We start from the raw sequence: 19,805 nt of genomic DNA, 5'->3' as shown, positions 1-19,805 counted from the left end.
TAGTACTTCTATGGCCTGCTTGGTTAAGAGCGATGTAACAGCCTCTCTTAACTTTGGTAGTTGTTGTGCCTGGAAGTCGAACTTGTGAGGGTTACTTGTTTGAGTGGCATTTTAGAAGTTGAGACGTACAATATATAACAAGTTTTATGGATAACAACTTCTTTATTTTCGTGAGTGCGACGTTTCGATACAGATTCTTGTACCGTTGTCAAGCAAGAGTGATACATGAAGTGCTTGACAACGGTACAAGAATCTGTATCTAAACGTCGCACTCACGAAAATAAAGAAGTTGTTATCCATAAAACTTGTTATATCTTGTGAGGGTTGACTGTCAGCGGAGGCGTGGCCTGTAGTGGGATACGAAATCTGTGTTGAAGAATGTTGGAGACATAAGGGTCTTGTAACATTTCCCAGTACTCCCAGTGTAGTTGAAGGCGTCCACCCACTTGTGACGGTTGTACTGGAACGGCTGGGGGTGGATGACTCCAGTCGTTCCGAACCTGTCTTTCAGCGTTTATAGTTGCGGGAACCTCTGGGTGCCCTGCCTCTTCCTGATCCTCCTCTATAGTTGCCATATGGGCGACGAAAAGAATCTTTTCCCCTGGAGCTGGCCATCTTCCTATCCCGTGCTCTCTGTAATCCAGTGAATTTAGATCTCCCTGAATATCTTTGAGAAGTCTGCCTGATGACGCTGGCTAGCGTGTCCATCGACTTAATCATAAGGACTTCTCTGGAATCCTTAGTGACTTCCTTGGAGACTTTCTCTATTCCTCCGTCAAAGATGGATGGGGAGGACCACGGGGCTGTATAGAGTGGAGCTGTAAAGTTCTCACCCCAGCTGCAGGAAGCGAGGAGGCCTTGACGACGGCTAAGGTTAGCGCTGCTGAGACTGATGTGAGATGATCCGTTAGGAACTGCTGGTCCTTCTTTTGCATCAGTAGGGCCGAGTAGATCATCCTATCATCTTCAGAAGTCGTGTCACGAAATCTGGTGATATGTGTCTCATTGATCGTTCTAGATCTATTAAGGCCAAAGAACATGCGTCTCGTCATGGTTTCTATCTGCACCAGCTTGCGATCGTCAATCTTGTAGTTCTTGTTCTTGACATCGCTGATCAGCTTGTAGTTGTCATCGATGTCTTGTGCCTTGAAGAAGGGGTCCATGTTATGAGTTGAGAACTTCTTAGCGTGAAAGTTCGGAAGGTGTGGCGTCTGAACTTTCATGGCTTTATGGAAGGCTGTATCTAGATTCTGTGGCACCGCAGCAATCGGGTCAATCGGAGGTAAGGTGACGGCGTCTGCATCGTCTTCTTTCATCAGGTAGGTATGCGCCGAGTTGCCACTCTTGGAAGGTGAAGAAAGGTCTAGGTTGTTTACCATCCAATATCGTATCTCAGCGTCTGAGAAAATGATGCCTCCATCATCTTCTACCCCAGGATCGCTGATGAGAGGTTGATGCTCTTCAGATGGTGGACTGTGTGCTTCTACCACTGTGCCGGGTGACGATAGGGGAGACCTGACTGTAGACTTCTGTGCAGACTTGTGTGGTGACCTGCGAGGAGATCGACGTGGTGATGTACGAGGAGATCGGCGCGGTGAACGGCGAGGTGATCGTCTTGGTGATCTGCGTCTATGGGTTGACCTTCGCGGAGACCTTTGAGGTGAATGTTGATAGCTTCGCGGAGCTCTTGTGGAGTCCCTCGATGTCCTTCTGGACGAAGATGATCTGGAGGCAGGTGACCAGCTTCCTCTGCGTCCGGTCCTGGGGAACGGCGACTTGACCTTCGCGAAGGCTTCCGTGAAGTCTGGTGGTCTGAGTCCGCATCTAAGGATGAAGCCAAGGAAGGTGATGATCTATCCCGCCTTCGCGAAGGCCTTCGCAAAGGCTGTACATCTGGGTCCTTCGTCGAGGTGGTCTGTGACTTCCTTCGCGAAGGTGGCTTCGTCGTGGCCGCTACGTTGACAGGGGGTCCCTCTGGGGTGTCGTCTGCGTTGGAGCCTTCGCTAAGGCTCAGGCCCTGGGCTGGCTGCTTCTGCAGTCTGTAGTGGTCTTCCATCATGATCATGATTTGCCGCATCAGTTCATCTGGGACGGTCTGCGACGAAGTAGTCGGTGCCCTCTCTGCGATGTTAGCGGCGGGGCCCTCAGGGAGATCGTCCGACATCGGTGTAGACACATCAGGCTGCATGGCGATCTCTGCTGACGTCACTGTAGCTGTCACCGGTCGCTTCTTGTGGCGTAGGTCGGGGATGATGATCGGTTGATCACCGTAGAGGCCCAGTTCGGCGGCTGGAACGATCTCGGCTGAGAAAGTTCTTGACGACTTCGTAGACTTTCCCTTGGAGGAGTTGAGTAGACGTCGAGGCCCTCTTAGACTTTGGCTGCGATGACGGCATGTCTGGGGAGGCAGGACGCTTCTTGGAGGCGGCGGACTGCATCCCACGCCCCTCCTCCGAGGGAAACTCTAGCGGAACACCAGACGGGAGGGGGTCAACCAACAGCAGGTGACTGGATGGGGATTCCGATGTATCGGCCAAGTCTAACCCTTGTTTGTCTGACCTATCTGCTGCACGTCTCAAGACGCAAAGATGATACTTATTAAAAGCAGAATTAGATAGATTAATGCAGTAACTGCAACGTGAATCAAACGCACAAGGCGTAGAACAACTAGGGCATATTACATGCGGGTCAGCAGCAGAAAAACGTAATCTACAAATAGTACAGATTTTCATCAACGTAATACTAGCTGAACAATCACGAACTCACGTGAATAAACAGTAGAAATACGATTAATTATCAATACATATTAATGAAGGATACTAGCTATACCTCTATAGTAACCTATAGGAGGTAACTAACTAAGAAAAACCAAGGATATAGTGTGTAAGGAGACACAGGCGCTCTCACATCCTGCTCACTGGGCGAAGAAGGAGAGAGTGAAGCATGAGGCCAGAGGGTGGCGCCACCTTTCCCGCGTGAAGGCAAAGGGAGGCAACTCTTGGTGAGTACTAATTAGTGATTTTACATTGAAGGGAGCTTCAATTAAGGAGATACAAGTGTTCCACTATGTTCGCAAGAAGAAGAAGACAAGCAAAAGAGCATGAGTCAGGATAAGGAAAAATAAGGACAAAACGTCTGCTTTCAATTCTTCAACCAAACTATGGGAAGCTGCGTACACAAGAGGTCTCCATATCTGATCATGATATGGTAAGGATTGATGTTGCCTCATTCAGAACCTCACCGTTCAATCTTTAGCTCAATCGGACCAGTGTGAGTGACACAGATACTAATCCTCTTCTCGACGTTAGAGCGGAACTTGAACACTGACTTGTCCTTCGGTACAGCAGAGTAGTTCCCCTTGCCATCATCTTCCTTGAACTCAATGCCCACAGTGAATACATAGTTCTGATCGATCTCAGGCAAAACTGCTGAGGCTGTAGTCCGTGTGCTGCGGGGAACCCGGCGGAATGTTGTCGCAAAGCTGTACAGGATTTTTGCCACCTGCACAGTGAATGAATTTAAATATTAATCAGATTCAGTATGAATTAATTCAAATTCAGCCCCCCAAAATCTTGTTTCAATTCTGTGATTTCTATTTAATGCATCAGGTTGCAAAATGTTATTGACAATATGAGCATCAGACTGCACACAACTGGGACACCATTACAAGCATCAGCCAAGAGAACCTAACCATCCAATCCCATTTAGCGTTTCCCCCAGGATCCAAAAAGGGCAAGGTGACAGAATTTTAAAAAGGGTACACAATAACAGATTTCCAAGTATTATGTCAAGTTATTCATGCATAGTGATTATTCCAGGTTCAAAGAGCACAGACATTTCACATTACGTTACCATTAAATAGAAACTAAAACCATCAAATGTTAACATCAATTATTGTATTAAAAGAAGTCAGGGAACCAAATGAATAGGGCAGGGCACTGCACCCTGCTAAAAATGCGTAAGGAAACACTATCATTACTAGTCTCTTACAAAGGCATGGGTTGCTGAAGGCCAATTCTAGCCCAGATCTAATAATGTCATCAACTTACTGCTTCCGGAAGGTCACAGCGGAACACATGACACTGGAAAATGGCGGTCTCAGCTGTATCGCCATGGCTACACGTGAATGCAAAGCACTTCTTTTCGCTGCTGTCAGTCGGACCTCTTGCACAGAACAGAATGCGGTGAATACGGTAACTGGCAATCTCTGTGCTGCTTGCTGGATCGATCAATCTGAAACAAAGGTCAAGGTCAGGATACAGCCATCCTTGGGTCAGCCTCCCGAATGAGTTTCTTAAGGCTATTTTCAAAATGTAACGCAAACATTACAAACATGAAGACACTGTTATACTTATACACTTATCAAAAACTATCACACAATAACATTAATTCACTAAAACACAATTAATCAGACAAACCAATTAGCATTTTGTATTAATATTTGACAGTCTATTTTCGCCATTGTGTTTTATAAACACATGTAACATCAATATGATTATGACGACTACCAGTGAACAGTTTGGACAGAAATGATTTACCAAAGCATCATGACATCAAAATCAACAATCAGATACACAAAGTGGCTTTGTCTACATCATTGTGACTCTTCACAAACTCTTTTCATCATGAAGAGAGAGTGAGTATGGTCATGCTCCACTTTTAGCAATATTACAGCAAGATCACAGCAAGATCACAGCAGGGGACACCAGAAATGGGCATAACACATTGTGCCCATGTTGGGAATCGAAACCCGGGTCTTCAGTGTCATGAACCACTAGGCTACCCAAGAGTATCCACAAATTGCTTTCATGATCAGCTAGTCAGTGCACAAATTGTGGCCATTCCATGAGTGTCTGCAAATTTCTTTCATAATCTAAGAGTCCATAGAATACTAATAAAATATGACAGTCAACAATTCATTGTCATGATCTCAGAGTCCACAAACTAATTTCATAGCCAGACATTTCACAAATTAATTTCATGTTCTGAGAATCCACACTCTGTATTCATCATCTGAGAGCCAACACATTATTTTCATGATTTGAGAGTCCCCACACTGTCTTCATCATCTAAAAGTCCACAAATTACTTTCATGGCCTGAGAGTCCACAAATTGTTAGCATCATCTGCGAGTCCACATTATGTTTTCACAAATTAAGGGGGAAGAAGGAGACAATGATACGAGGAGGAGAAGGATAAAGAATATACCCGGGAAAACGTGTTCCTCATATTACACAAGTCCACATCCATAACATATTTCTCTTTAAGTATCGGGCCGGTGGGGTAGCCTAGTGGTTAAGGCGTTCACTCGTCATGCCAAAGACCCGAGTTCAATTCCCCACATGGGTACAATGCATGAAGCCCATTTCTGGTGTCCCCCGACGTGATATTGCTGGAATATTGCTAAAAGCGGCTTAAAGCCCAACTTGCTCACTCACTCTTTACATGTATTATTTCTAAATGTCTTTGAAAGAGTAACCAACAATCAAAAAGACATTAACAAAGCATAAAAGGTATGGGTTTTTGTGTCGTTGCTTTGTTGGATCATGTCTGCTCTGTACAAACTGGAAAGATGAAAGATGTTAATACACGTACATTCGATGATCTATCCGCAGGGTTTCACATGATTAACAGCTGAATAAGGCATATTCCATTTTGAATTTTGATTGAGTATTCTTCACTGACTAATATTTGACTCAATCTAATTGTATTACTCAGTACCAGACTGACTGACTGAGTTTGGTTTTACGCCGCTTTTAGCAATATTCCAGCAACATCACGGCGGGGGACACCAGAAATGGGCTTCACACATTGTACCCATGTGGGGATTTGAACCACGAATAACGCTTTAACCACTAGGCTACCCCAACGCCCCCCTCAGTACCAGAATGTCAACGCCTACACATCTGACGGAGTGTCAGCAGTCAGCTCACATACAAAAAATTAACTCAAACAATTTCATTTAAAAAATCCTCAAAATGCACTTTTGACATTTTAACATGCTTAATTATTTTTAAAGAAACTGTTTCCAGCATCAGTGTGAATGGATTTGATTCACTTGAAGCATGAATATTTGGTTTGACCATTCAATATTTTATGTTCTAAAAGCAAGCGTCCAAGTTATCGTTGCACACTGATCAACAGTTATTGAATGTGCTTAACTGGAAGTTTCAATTATATATACTTTGTACATCATCAAACGAAGAAGGGAACACATGTAATGACTTCCTTTGTCTACATGGACACTTAAATGATGTGAGGCAGGGTGTCGGCTTGTGACGGGGAAAGGGATGAAATTGATTAGTTTACCATTATTCCCATTTTCTATCAACATGTCTGCCATGTCTATGTAATTTCTTGACATCATTATCTCGTAGATTAAAAAGTTCATGCAAACTATGCAATATTTTCATAAGCTATGTGAAACCCTGTATATAGCCCCATTTACAATATAAGATTAATTATCCATGTTTGGTCTGATCTACACATCACTGACTGACTGACTGAGTTTGGTTTTACGCCGCTTTTAGCAATATTACAGCAACATCACGGCGGGGGACACCAGAAATGGGCTTCACACATTGTGCCCATGTGGGGATTCGAACCTGGGTCTTCGGTGTGACGAGCCAACGCTTTAACCATTAGGCTACCCCACCGCCCCTAGATCTACACATGAAGATACACTGTTATCATGGTTATCAGAACCTATCAAAAACATTCCTGGTGACACTGGTCATATTTTCCATATATATTTTAACCTGTTACCATGGCTAATTCACACAGTAAATAACACAATGAATGAAATTTTTGAAAATGTTATATGGGTGCTTTCTACATCTACAAAGATTCTACCATGTTACCATGGAGATTTCAAACTTTGGTTTCAATTCTCGACAGCAAAATATGTGTAAGTGGTAAAGATTACCCCGTTACCATGGTAACATCAACAATATTAGTTGTCAAACGTGGTCGCAGTGCAATGATTAGACAGGCATGCAAATGAATAAAATTAGAATAAAAACAGACGTGCTAAATAAATCTGAGGAAAAGCGTAAAACAAAATCCAAAATACTGATTTAATGACAACACAACAACACATCCACAGCAAACAATAGTGAGAAGTGGATGCCAGTATTAGATGACAGCATCCTAGGGCCTCAATGAAGTGAACCTATCTCCTCCATATTCTCGGGCAGTTTTACACTGCTGTTAACCATGACGAATGGTAGTCTCTATTTTTCCAAGTAAGACAGAGAAACATTTATATCATGAATACATGTCCCAAGAATCCTTTCTTGTATTTTCCGCAAAAATGTCCAAATTACTTCAACCGTCATGATGTAACACAATTTGTCTCAATTATTGAAAGCTACTCAGCTACACCTTATTTTTTACAATACTATCTACAAAAACAATTTATGTCCGACTTTTCGTGTGAGAAAAAATATGCAAAATCTAACAGTACTTGTCTGAAAACTATTAAAAGTGTGTCAAGGCGAAAGAAAAAGCAAATTATAAATTTTGTATGTGTGCCTGAAGATTAGTATAACTGTGTGAACAAGTGTTGTGTTTTGGACATGATAAAGGACTTAAAAATAATCAGTGTCTCCAATTTCAGATCTGTTTAAGTTGAGAAGGGCCCTAGCTCAGTCCAACTTTGCATATCCAAAAGTATCATGTTTTACTACAGTTGGATTTGATCTTGCTTTTTTAAGAAAAGGAAAAAAAACATTCTATACGTCTGGAAAATGCCCCAAGGTCGTAATATGTGCATCACTAGCACAAATCCGTAAGCATTATGTTTTGAATTTAGAGCAAAATAAAAAAGCAATGTCCCCATTTAACGCGAGTGGAAGACACCCCCCACACCCTCCCAAGCCTTATGTGTTGGTCTGTTGACTAGCATATGAAGCAAACGTAATGTAGCAAGCATGAGAGTCACTGAGACAATGGAGCCAAGCATATGGGCATACCGAACCATTCCATCGGCAGGGCTGCAACAAAGTAGAAAGCCATCAAACGTTGTTACCATGTCAACAGAACAAACTATTGTAGAAATATAATGTATGTTATCCTTACATCTGTATTTTCATGTTAACATGTTATGCTTTTATGTTTTAATGCTTTATGCATAATGCTGTAATGCATCAATAAAATTCTGTGCACAGTTAAAGTTCCTTCTCTTACTTAACATGAAAAGCTACTACATAATCATTCTTCCATTTACATGATGTGACCATTAACTTAATTCTTCAAACTTATAAAATATTGAAAACTAGTCTAAACCACAAAACTCGACCAGAATCTTACCACGGTTACAACTATTAGTTTTCTTTGAAATAGTTTTGTCATTTAAAACTCAGGAATTTCCTCGAAAGCTATTTCATGATTTGTCTAGTTTCAGACGACTGCCATGTTTACACATACTAGATCTAGCTTTATTCAAAACTAAACTATGTCGATCACCTCAGATGTTTTGGAATCAAATGCTATAATTACAGTTAAAACACACTACCTTTTATCAAAGTGACGTATTTTTTAGATTTGGAAGGAGGTTGATTTCATTGAATGTGATCAAATTTCATCAATATTCATTGCAACATCACCAACAGTGTGCATCACTTTCACATTAATGGTTCTTTCTGATCTGTGGAACTCTTTGTATTTCCGGTATAACCAAATATATACCTTACACATCATACATATTACAAAGACAGCAGTACAGGAGGCTATCAAACAGATTTAGTAGATACGGAAATCAATAGAACTCAAAAACACCACCAAAAAAACAGATACTAAAAAATAATCTGCATGCAAAAATGCTTGCACCAAATGTTGACACCATAATCACTGATTATTAAGGAGCCAAAGTCGGGATGCTGGCCATCAATCTCAACCCCATGACTTAATATATACTTGTTAAAATACTTGCATTACTAACGCCACCATGGTGGTGAAGAATGAAAACTGGACATGTCATAACAATCAAGTGTGCTACATTATCCACCAGTCCAAGAAACAGTTCTTCTAGGTCTAGAGTGAGTGAGTATCATTTTATGAAGCTTTTAGCACTATTCCAGCAATATCACAGCACGGGACACTGGCTTTGTTAAACGTAGAAACCTGAGCCAATAAGAATTCATGTCAAAATAAAATGTAAAATTTGAAAATGATGCTAGGAGCACATTCTTCAAATTTGGGCACAGATGAGGTCACTATCCACATGGCAGTTTTATACAAACGTATGTCCCTGTGTTTAGATGCATATTTCTTTCTTTGTGTTATTCCACTACCCAAAATAACATCATAAACTGTATTACGTCCTACACATGTGATAACACGACATTCCTACAACCACTGAGGTATAACACAACTGATGATTGGACAACAACAAAACTATCTAACATGTCATACAGGCTCATATCTCTCTAACCACTACATAATCTACATATTCCTTCACATCATGTCACAAAGGAAACAGCATATAGAGAATGGCAGTTGACAGTTGATTTGCTTTAATCCAACGGACAAACTTTTAGTCAATTTTGTTGTAATTTGTTTCATTACTATTATGCTCAAGAATGTTTCAAATATCGTGTAAAGCTAAAAAAATATCTTGTATCTTAAAAAATCACCAAAGTATGTATGTGTCAAAAATAAAGAAAGATGTTTTTCTATAGATTGTAATGTATCAACTGTTTTGGTCAACTACCATGTTGTATTTACTGTAACCTTAATCAAAGGGAGATAACTGGCTTACCCTACAAATCCCTCCGACGTACTGGGCACGGTGAGAGTGACAGGGATAGCCATCTGTGATTGGTCATTCAGCACTGCCATGTTGCGGTAGATCTCCACCTCACTGCGAGGTGCGTTGACAGTAGCGCAACCAAGGTAGGTGACTCCATCAAACACCGTACAGTCTGTGCCGGGAATTGTAGGAAGCGAGGTCGATCGGCCACGATCTGAAGGGATTAGTCATCATCAACACAGAATATTGTAGGTCGCTAGTTCAAGTGAGTACACTAAAACATCATGTAATTTTTTAAGTAAAGGGAAAGAGTGACAAGTATGGGCAAGTCACATGGTAAGTTTGTGCGGGAAAGGGCAAGGGAGGTAACTCGTGGGTGAGTATTTATACGTCTGCTTCGGGAACTTCAAGGGATTCAAGTGTTCCACTACCATTCGAAGAGGAAAGGGAGATAAGCAAAAGATCATGAGTCAGGATAAGGAAAAATAATGAGTCATACTGAATGTATATAGCAGGTACAATCTTGTGCAGGTGTTATAAAAGATGGTACTTATTGTTACCCTGCATGGTGCTTTGCATTAAGAGAATAAAAGAAGGACTGGTCGGCCCACAGTCAGTATAATGTATCTGTGAGGGTATCAATGATAAATGTTGGAAAGGTATCTCAGTGGGATACAACTAGAAAACCGTCGAAAGTTCAGATTTGAGTGAGTGAGTGTGTGAGTTTAGATTACACTGCTTTTAGCAATATTGCAGCAATATCACAGCGGGGGACACCAGAAATGGGTTTCACACATTGTACCCATGTGGGAAATCGAACCTAGGTTCTTGGCGTGTCGAGCAAACGCTTAACCACTAGGCTACCCTACCACCCAGTTCGGATTTGAACAGACAAGACACACACACATGCATGCACATCACTATGGAAGTGAAATGTCGTGAATGTGAAACTGAACCCCATTTCACCTCACACAATCCCCACCCCATCAATCTCACAAACAAAAGTATCGTCTGTCGATGAACTGGTCATCTTTGACGTAAGTGGAATGGATGCTTGTTTACAGTCTGGCTGTTTCACTGAGGCTCAAAATGAACATATGACAGATTATTGGTCCTAGGTTGTTAATACCATTTATCAAATTTGTGTTTATATACACAATCCACAAAAGTTATTCCCTTTCATCAATGACACTAAAAAGAATGGTATCAAAAAATGTTTCCACAAGACAGTCACCAAATGTAGGATACTTCGGTACTCACTGGCAGTAATCTGGTTGAGCCCGACATCTGCAGACCCCAGACCCATCACAGACATGTTCTCCGAGTGACTGATGGGCCCTACGATGTTGGACGCATCAGGGATGAGGACATCAGCCGACTGGCTACCACGTATCGCATGCTCCACCTTCTCCAATTCCATGCCATTTTGTTCAGGGGTGGTAGCAGCAGACGCAGCCATTTTGGGGGATAGGAACTTGCCGGCACCAACCTCTTCGTCTAGGTCGTTAATATCACCGGTCAACTTGAACTTTGGGTCAGCATTGACAACCACGAAGTCATCACCTGTTGAGGAGGAATCCACAGACTCTCGGCTCACGGCATCCTCCATATCAGCAGCGCAGTAGAGTCGCGTTCATAGTCGGGGCAGGGAGCTGAAACCATGGAAACAGTGTAGAGTCATGATCGCAGTTGGCACAGGGTAGCTTAACAAAGCCAGGATAGGGAGCTGAAACCATGGGAGTTTAGTTTTACACCACACTCAGCAATATTCAAACTATATGGCGGCGGTCTGTAAATAATCATGTTTGGACCAGACAATCCAGTGATCAATAGCATGGGCATCTATCTACTCAATTGGCATCAGACCCTAGTCAAAAGGGCCCCATCAAACAGTCAAAGGGCCTCAGACCCTAGTCAAAAGGGCCCCATCAAACAGTCAAAGGGCCTCAGACCCTAGTCAAAAGGGCCCCATCAAACAGTCAAAGGGCCTCAGACCCTAGTCAAAAGGGCCCCATCAAACAGTCAAAGGGCCTCAGACCCTAGTCAAAAGGGCCCCATCAAACAGTCAAAGGGCCTCAGACCCTAGTCAAAAGGGCCCCATCAAACAGTCAAAGGGCCTCAGACCCTAGTCAAAAGGGCCCCATCAAACAGTCAAAGGGCCTCAGACCCTAGTCAAAAGGGCCCCATCAAACAGTCAAAGGGCCTCAGACCCTAGTCAAAAGGGCCCCATCAAACAGTCAAAGGGCCTCAGACCCTAGTCAAAAGGGCCCCATCAAACAGTCAAAGGGCCTCAGACCCTAGTCAAAAGGGCCCCATCAAACAGTCAAAGGGCCTCAGACCCTAGTCAAAAGGGCCCCAGTCAAACGGGCCGCAAACCCCTAGTCAAAAGGGCCCCATCAAACAGTCAAAAGGGCCTCAGACCCCTAGTCAAAAGGGCCCCTTTTTTTAAAAGTGTATTATAGTAAAAGGTTATACATCTATACAATGTATACTTTATAAATACTAGTTAAGTTTTTAATAGATATTTTTTTCAATATTTGAAAGAAAATGCTGACAAAAATTAGATGTATGTGATGGTTATTTATTTCATCTAAGTAACAACACACTTATCATTTCGTCATGCGGCCCTTTTGACTAGGACCCATGTATCATCACCACGTAGAAAGCTTAAAATAATCAGTACAATTTCACCTGAGTTTCCTCATTCCTGTCCAACAATAACTTTCCAAGCACCTGTTAACAATAGCCACAGCTATGGTTTAACACGCGTTATTTTCCTGAAAGTATGACGCTTCCACCATTAATGTTTACAGAGCAGGTGTTGTGAGCTGCTTAACATCTCATTTCCTGGTTGAGGGCACATCTCAAAACTTTTGCAACAATTCAGTAGGTTCAGTGCATGAAAGTCACAGGGACCTTGTCATAACACTGCTACAATTTAAAGATTTAGTGTGTTTACGACGTACTAAGCACATATTCAAAGAACACAGACCTCAAAGAATCACTTTAATTTCCAACACTGCCTGTAACCATGGTAACCTTACACATGCAGAGCTCCAGATAAGATTTAGGTCATGTGGGTACTGTACCCACTGCATTTTTTTTGGAGTGGGTATTATGAATGTTGAGTGAGTATTTCATTTTCCGTCACCCACTGCTTTCAAATATGTGCGTATTTCAGTCATTTCACTCACCTAAGTATTACGTCGTTGAGTAAGTTTACTAAGCAGGTATGTCCTGCCTCATGTCATACCTAATCAAAACCAACTTAAATATAATGGAAATGATTTCATAAAAAAATCACTCATCCTATACTGACAGTACAACACTTGTCCTATACTAACAGTACAACTTGATAGCAATCGATGTCTTTTTCATTACGCAAGCGATTTTTATAAATATACTCTGTACGCATTTGTTTTAAACATTTTGCGTATCTAACATTGTAAATGCGTAAATGGTACGCAACAATTATTTTTTCAATGCGTATTTGGAAATTTTCTATGCGCGTATTTTACCCGGATACTCAGTTTATCTGGGCCTCTGACATGTAATATGTCAAGTAGAGTTTGGAATGGCATGGAATAACAATTACTGAAATTGAAATGGTAATATTTGTGGAGAAATACATCTCTAGTTTGAAATGATCATCACAGTGGCATGAAACTGGTCCACAGCTCTTTCCAGACAAGTGGTTTATGCACAATAACTAGATTCTGTGAGAAAGCATTTTCTTGCATAAACCACTTGTCTGGAAAGAGCTGTGGACCAGTTTCATGCCACTGTGACGCCAAACTCAAACCACTCTGATAACCATTATCAAGTCACAATGTCACCAATTAGGCCTCATTAGTAATTATTCATAGAAAAATGTTTGAAAAGAAATTTGGTTACTGAGTGAAGAAAATTGGACACAGATCAAGCACGACCAAGCAAATATTCTGATCTCTAACATGTTGAACCAGATCCAGAATAATATATCATATATCTCTAACATTTTCAAAAAATGCTGCTGCAAATGAATTGATTTCAATAATTCATGGAGTCATGCATTTTCGATTCACCTCTGGGCATACACTGCATATCATCACTGTCTCCATGCTTAATTATAAAATATCAACTCTACCTCAGTAAGATTGACACACCAAGGGGATCTGCTGACTAGTGTTGGGAATCGGAAAAGAAGTCCACTATCGATTATCGGAGGACTTGTGGTGAACGATAATCTACATTTTTAATGTAATCACTAATTTTAAGGGTTTTTCCCCAGTTTTTTTCTATTTAATTTTTTTTTATAACTAATACTGTCATGCAATGAAATGCACGTATGCAAGAATGACACTGGAATTGTAATTAAACAATAAAAGTGGTTAAAATTTTACAATTCTGACTGTCTTCGTTTCATTACTCGATTACTTCATTCTATATCATTAAATATAAATACAATCATTCATGAGTGTCCTCAATATTCGACAAATTTAATGGTTAGTTTACTTCAGTCAAGTGTTATACTAAAACAAGAAAATTCCAGTTAATCAAAAATGTTTTTTTACAATCGATAATTATTTTTAATCTTTCTTTCGATCGAATTTCGATTATTTTCGATCATCAGAACACCACTACCGCTGACTGCCTACTGTTACCAGCAATACCACTCATTTCTGTGTGTGAAGCCCATTTCTGGTGTCCCCCGCCGTGATATTGCTGGAATATTGCTAAAAGCGGCGTAAAACCAAACTCAGTCAGTCAGTCAGTCATTTCTGTGCATGCTCCTTGCTCCATGTCACCATGTGTCCCTGTATCATGTGTGATACGTGGATCTTTGTTCACATCATATAGTGTGATAAACAGTGTATACCATACACAAGGCAGCAGTATCTTCTTTTACAGCGACAGTGATATATTATATACCTCTAGCTTCCTTAGGTCTCACTTATGAATTATTAGCTTCCGGATGTTATTCAGTAAACATAGTGTGATCAGACAAATAAACAAAACTTAAACTATCTTCATGCAATTTTAATCATCCATTTATTTATATTATATTGATAGGTGTTATGAATTTGTAAAGCAAAGAAAACAAGTAATCATCTCATACCAAGGTAACATGAAAGATGGCACAGCTCTGTACGCATTGTAGTCAACATGGTGAAAGCCCTAACTATATTCAACAGGTGATCCTGATGAGATATTGCTGTAAATGAAAAGGGACATAAAACAATCACCACATCACTTATAATATGCTGACATATATATAGTGTTGTAATCTGGCCAATCATGCAGCATGTACACTATCTAGAAATGCCATTACTTCGTCAAATTGTTGCCCTAAACCACTGATACCTCCCCTGGTCAGTATGGTGATGTTCTGCTGATAACAAGAGGGAAACACTTCTGGAATCCGGATATCACTGCTTTGTGTGATTATCAAGAATCATTTACTTCTGAAATCTTTGAACAAATATATCAGCATTGAGTAAACACAGTTTCGTGGTTACTACACGAGTGGCAGATGCCTATGTCGTTCTGAAACCTGGGTTGTCATGTTCAGTACAACCAGAATAAACATAGATGTGATGTTAACATGGTAAATAGGGAGGGTAGCTGTAAATAACAGAGAAATCAGATTGCTGCAGGTCAAAAACATATCTTACTATCATCATGGAAATGACATTAAATCCCACCAGAGACCATATAGATCTGACATTATTCGGTTTATTTCAGGTACACAAGAATTTATTTGGACCCATTCAAAAACCAATTATGCAGCGACCGATTCACAATTCCTGTTTTAAAACTGTAAAGGTTTTCTTAGTGAGTTTAGTTTTACGCCGCACTCAGCAATATTCCAGCTATATGGCAGAGGTCTGTAAATAATTGAGTCTAGACCAGACAATCCAGTGATCAACAGCATGAGCATCGATCTGCGCAATTGGGAACCGATGACATGTGTCAACCAAGTCAGCGAGCCTGACCACCTGATCCTGTTAGTCGCCTCTTACGACAAGCATGGGTTACTGAAGATCAATATTCTAACCCGGATTTTCACGGGTCGAAGGATTTTTTAAGTTGTTGAAGAGACAAGCAATTCATCACACAGTTTGAGCAAAATAACCAAACAGACACACACACACACAAATCCAGGAAGATGTGCCACTGACATGCTACACTGAGCGTCCAGGTATAGAATAACCCTGGTAAGTGGTAACACATGAATAACCAAATGTAGCACTCCTACCTGGCAAGAGGTCCGAAGTCATCATCACTGTAACTATGGCAACCATATAAACAAATATCCACCAAGCGTCCTCATTTGATTTCAACAAGATAACTTAATCCACAGAAATCTCTATGTGCATCAACCATATATATTCCAACTACCAGTCCTGTCAAAGAATATACACAAACACACCAAAATGGCTGTCTGTTACAGATGCGAAACTGAATCCCACAAAACATCGAACACGCCCTCAAATGTTCTCCATGATGACGACAGTAAAACTCATTGTACACAAATGCTTTTCCTGCATAACAGAATTATAGAATTATGATAACATCTGATGTCACCAGTATTAAACATTGGCGACAGCTGTGGGTTGTAACCACCACCAGTCGTTGGTGACACACACATGATCCAGCATCAGAGCTCCAGTTACCTCGAACACGCTGAACACATTACAAAACACGCTGATCACATTACAAAACAACTCGCAGGACACAGGGCTGTAAACATTACCTCAAAAGTTCACAAGAGATCATGTTAGTCCCGATGTATAATCATGACAGCATGCAAATACTGGAGTTATGGTGACCGAGTCTCAAGGTTGTACATTGCAAATGTGACACTAACTTATCTATTGTCTTCTGGCCTAGTTTTTGAAAATATAAAACACACAATGAATATCATGAATATAGAGGTTCTTTCATCTTTGATGAAAATGCAAATGAGCCAAACATATGGTGACAGTCCATGCCAAAATATTTTGACCGAACTAGACATACACTCAAAAAAGCAATAAAAACATATGTCTAGCCTTGACTTCAGCAAACCTGGACTGGGGCACTGCGTGGGGACATGTTTGCCTGGATGTCAAGTTAAACATTTTACAGCAATATGGTTTTGAAAACCATTGCAGTGTTCTGTGGTATCACACATCAACTTCTCATTACAAATCTTCACTTCTTAAATTTCAGTGACATATTTAATGTGTTACCATGGTTACAACAAATGCTGAATGTCACCAGGAATATGTTTCTATTCACCGTTTTAGTTCAACTGTTTGGTGAGCTCATTTGAAAAAGACATTACTGGACCGATCAGTCTACCAAAGAAGATGCTGTCCCACAGGTTGTTATACTTGACCCAGTTTATGTCACAGACTGTGCTCAGAAATCTGCAACGATGACTATATTGAGCATATTAAAATAGACACTACCCGTGAAGATATGGGTTAGAATTGGTCTTCAGCAACCCATGCTTGTCATAAGAGGCAACGAACCAGATTTGGTAGTCAGGCTTGCTGATTTAGTTGACACCAGGGATTTACCTTGAGTCCTGTATTTGAGGGTCCCTGGGACTCATACTCTTAATTTTCGGGGGTCCTGGACAACAAAATGGGGGTCCCAGACACTTAAATATTATCATTAATACTGTTATTATATTGTGTATCATGATCATCACATTGTAACAGTAATTACATTGCAAAATATACCACAACCCAGCTATTTGCAAATTCAGTGATAACTTATTGTCACTTGATCGGAATTTGCACAAAAAGTATTTGGACTTTTTCTGAGTCCCTGTGGACCGCTGGACGGGGTAATCAATTTTGTTGCATCCATTGTCAATTTTTATGCACATAGGACGCAGGAATTCACGTCCTGTAAATCACTGGTTGACACACGTCATCGCAACCCAATTGTGTAGATCAGTGCTCATGATGTCAATCACTGGATTGTCTGGTCCAGACTCAATTATTTACAGACCTCCATTACATAGCTGGAGAATTGCACAGTAAAAGAAACAAAATACACACAAACAAAGAGTAGATATCCACATAAAATATGGGTAAGTGAGATAATATCAAATGTCAAATTTTACACTTGAAATGCAAATTGTTCCTATGACCATGTTGACTTTCCAGTTGTAAAACCTACATACATACATTTCAAGTGTCCCTTATGTTACTCAAGAACAGTGCCCCAGTTCCATGGCGACACATGAACAATGGGCTGGCACTTATGCCACCTTTGCACTGAGCTCCACAGCTGGTAAGACGAAGTTCACCGTACTTAATGCAATTCACCGGTATTTGATTCCTACACCCCCTCAAATACTCAATCTCTTGGATGTAACCCCATACTAGATGAACGCCTAGTTTCTGAAATATACATAGTTTACAGAAAAAAAGGTTCCTGAATTATATTCACAAATAAATTGACAAATATATCAACATGACAAACTCATGCTATTTATTCTAAATCTCACTCTTTCACCTGAAAACCATGGTATCATGTTTATTAGCAATGACAAGATTGGCACAAAGTGGAGCCGACTCATATTTCAGTTATTTAACATGTTTAATGCCTTACTCATTGCAAATGAAGCAATCAGGAAAAATAATGTCTGGGCAAGACAATCTAGTGGTTGATAAAACAAGCATCAATCTATAAAATACTGATTGACTGAGTATGGTTTTACAGCGCTTTTATAAAAATATTCCAGCAATATTACGGCGGGGAACACCAGAAATGGCCTTCACAAATTGTGGCCATGTGAGGAATCAAACCCGGGGCTTCGGCATGACGAGCAAACGCTTTAACCACTAGACTACCCCACCGCCCCCAATCTATGAATTGGGGATAGGCTACTGACAGGATAAATGCTGAAGCCACAGCACTATCCAATCAAGCTGGAATAAACACCTGAAATGTTTTCTAACCCAAATCATGCAAATGGTCATTCCAGTACAAATTCTCCTTTGCTACCTACTTGTCCTAAGGATATGAAATACACAAGACAAACTGAGTCAGGTTGTCAGCGGTATACTCCCCAAGGAGTGGAGAATGAAAATTAAGTGCACTGACACGACTGACCCGTTGTTGAGGGTAATAAACTAACAATGATCCCTCTGACTATTCATTTGGATGTGGATTTGGGTCTTTATAAACATTTTAAAAATAAAATCTGAAAGCAGAAAAAAAAATTGATGCAACAATTGATAAAGGTTAAACTTGAACATGGTGATTATTTGACTTATATCATATTTGACCATATAAATTGGTTGAAATCCAGGAATATATGTAAAAAATGTAACTACTAATGGCTCTGCTGCATAATACTAGCCAGCAAACACGGCAAAATGTGACCAAGTCCAATATTCTAATAATTCCTATCTATACCCTCATCACAGGTATACAAGCTTCTTTATGCAGTTGTTACAGAACCCTTCCTAACGATGGTTTACTGCAATGACTGACAACAGACAGTCTTGGAATGGGAGAAAAACGATTTTGGAATTTGCATCCAACCAAATTAGTTTAGTTTTAGCTGATTGATTATATGTGTCATTTCCGCATTGTTACAGTGGATTTCCATTTAAAGAAGTAACACAAAAAAGCAAGGTTATGGGCAAAATAATGAATTGCAATATATTGCAACATATGTATGTATGCTGCTGTACTTATTGCAACATATTAGCAAAATGTTTGACAGTGACTTGACACTTATTGTTCATGCAGATCCTAATCGTCAGTCACAGCTTGTTATCATGCAGACAGGTACTTGGTGGAAAAAGAACTCGAATATATAGGACTGATTCATCATTTGTCATATCAAACGAAACACATCTTCCATAACACATCCATATCTCCAGAGCTTGCATCTTGGTACTCCTACACATATTTGATAAGAGAAAAATCTTGTGTGAATAAATTTCAAATAAAAAACAATCTACTGGAATGCAGAAAGAAAAAAAGTTTGTCTTAAAAGGATTTTGCAGTTTACCGATATACATGATATATAGGGGTACCATGGTACGGTGCGTTATTGCGGT

The 19,805-nt window shown here is 40.4% G+C and overlaps 1 protein-coding gene across 5 annotated transcripts in view; it reads right to left on the bottom strand.

The window, feature by feature from the left end:
* LOC124253609 (rab GTPase-activating protein 1-like) overlaps positions 1 to 19,805 on the bottom strand; it is a 54,787-nt gene that overhangs the window by 32,635 nt on the left and 2,347 nt on the right. For 3 of the 5 annotated variants that reach the window (XM_046687418.1, XM_046687416.1, XM_046687417.1), the window contains exons 2-5: positions 11,011 to 11,402; positions 9,760 to 9,964; positions 4,050 to 4,233; positions 3,242 to 3,501 (exon numbers count right to left, since the gene is read on the bottom strand). In XM_046687418.1, the coding sequence (XP_046543374.1) occupies positions 3,242 to 3,501; positions 4,050 to 4,233; positions 9,760 to 9,964; positions 11,011 to 11,359 (998 nt within the window). In that variant the 5' untranslated portion in view covers positions 11,360 to 11,402. Of the gene's footprint in view, positions 1 to 3,241; positions 3,502 to 4,049; positions 4,234 to 7,972; positions 7,994 to 9,759; positions 9,965 to 11,010; positions 11,403 to 19,805 lie in introns of all 5 variants that reach the window. The other 2 variants (XM_046687414.1, XM_046687415.1) reach the window with 1 other exon arrangement.

The sequence above is a fragment of the Haliotis rubra genome, unplaced genomic scaffold (assembly GCF_003918875.1).
Source record: "Haliotis rubra isolate DU_JTF1 unplaced genomic scaffold, ASM391887v1 Scf547, whole genome shotgun sequence".
Classification (NCBI taxonomy): domain Eukaryota; kingdom Metazoa; phylum Mollusca; class Gastropoda; order Lepetellida; family Haliotidae; genus Haliotis; species Haliotis rubra.
The sequence above is the reverse complement of the archived record's forward strand: the minus strand, read 5'-3'. Positions and strand labels throughout refer to the sequence as shown.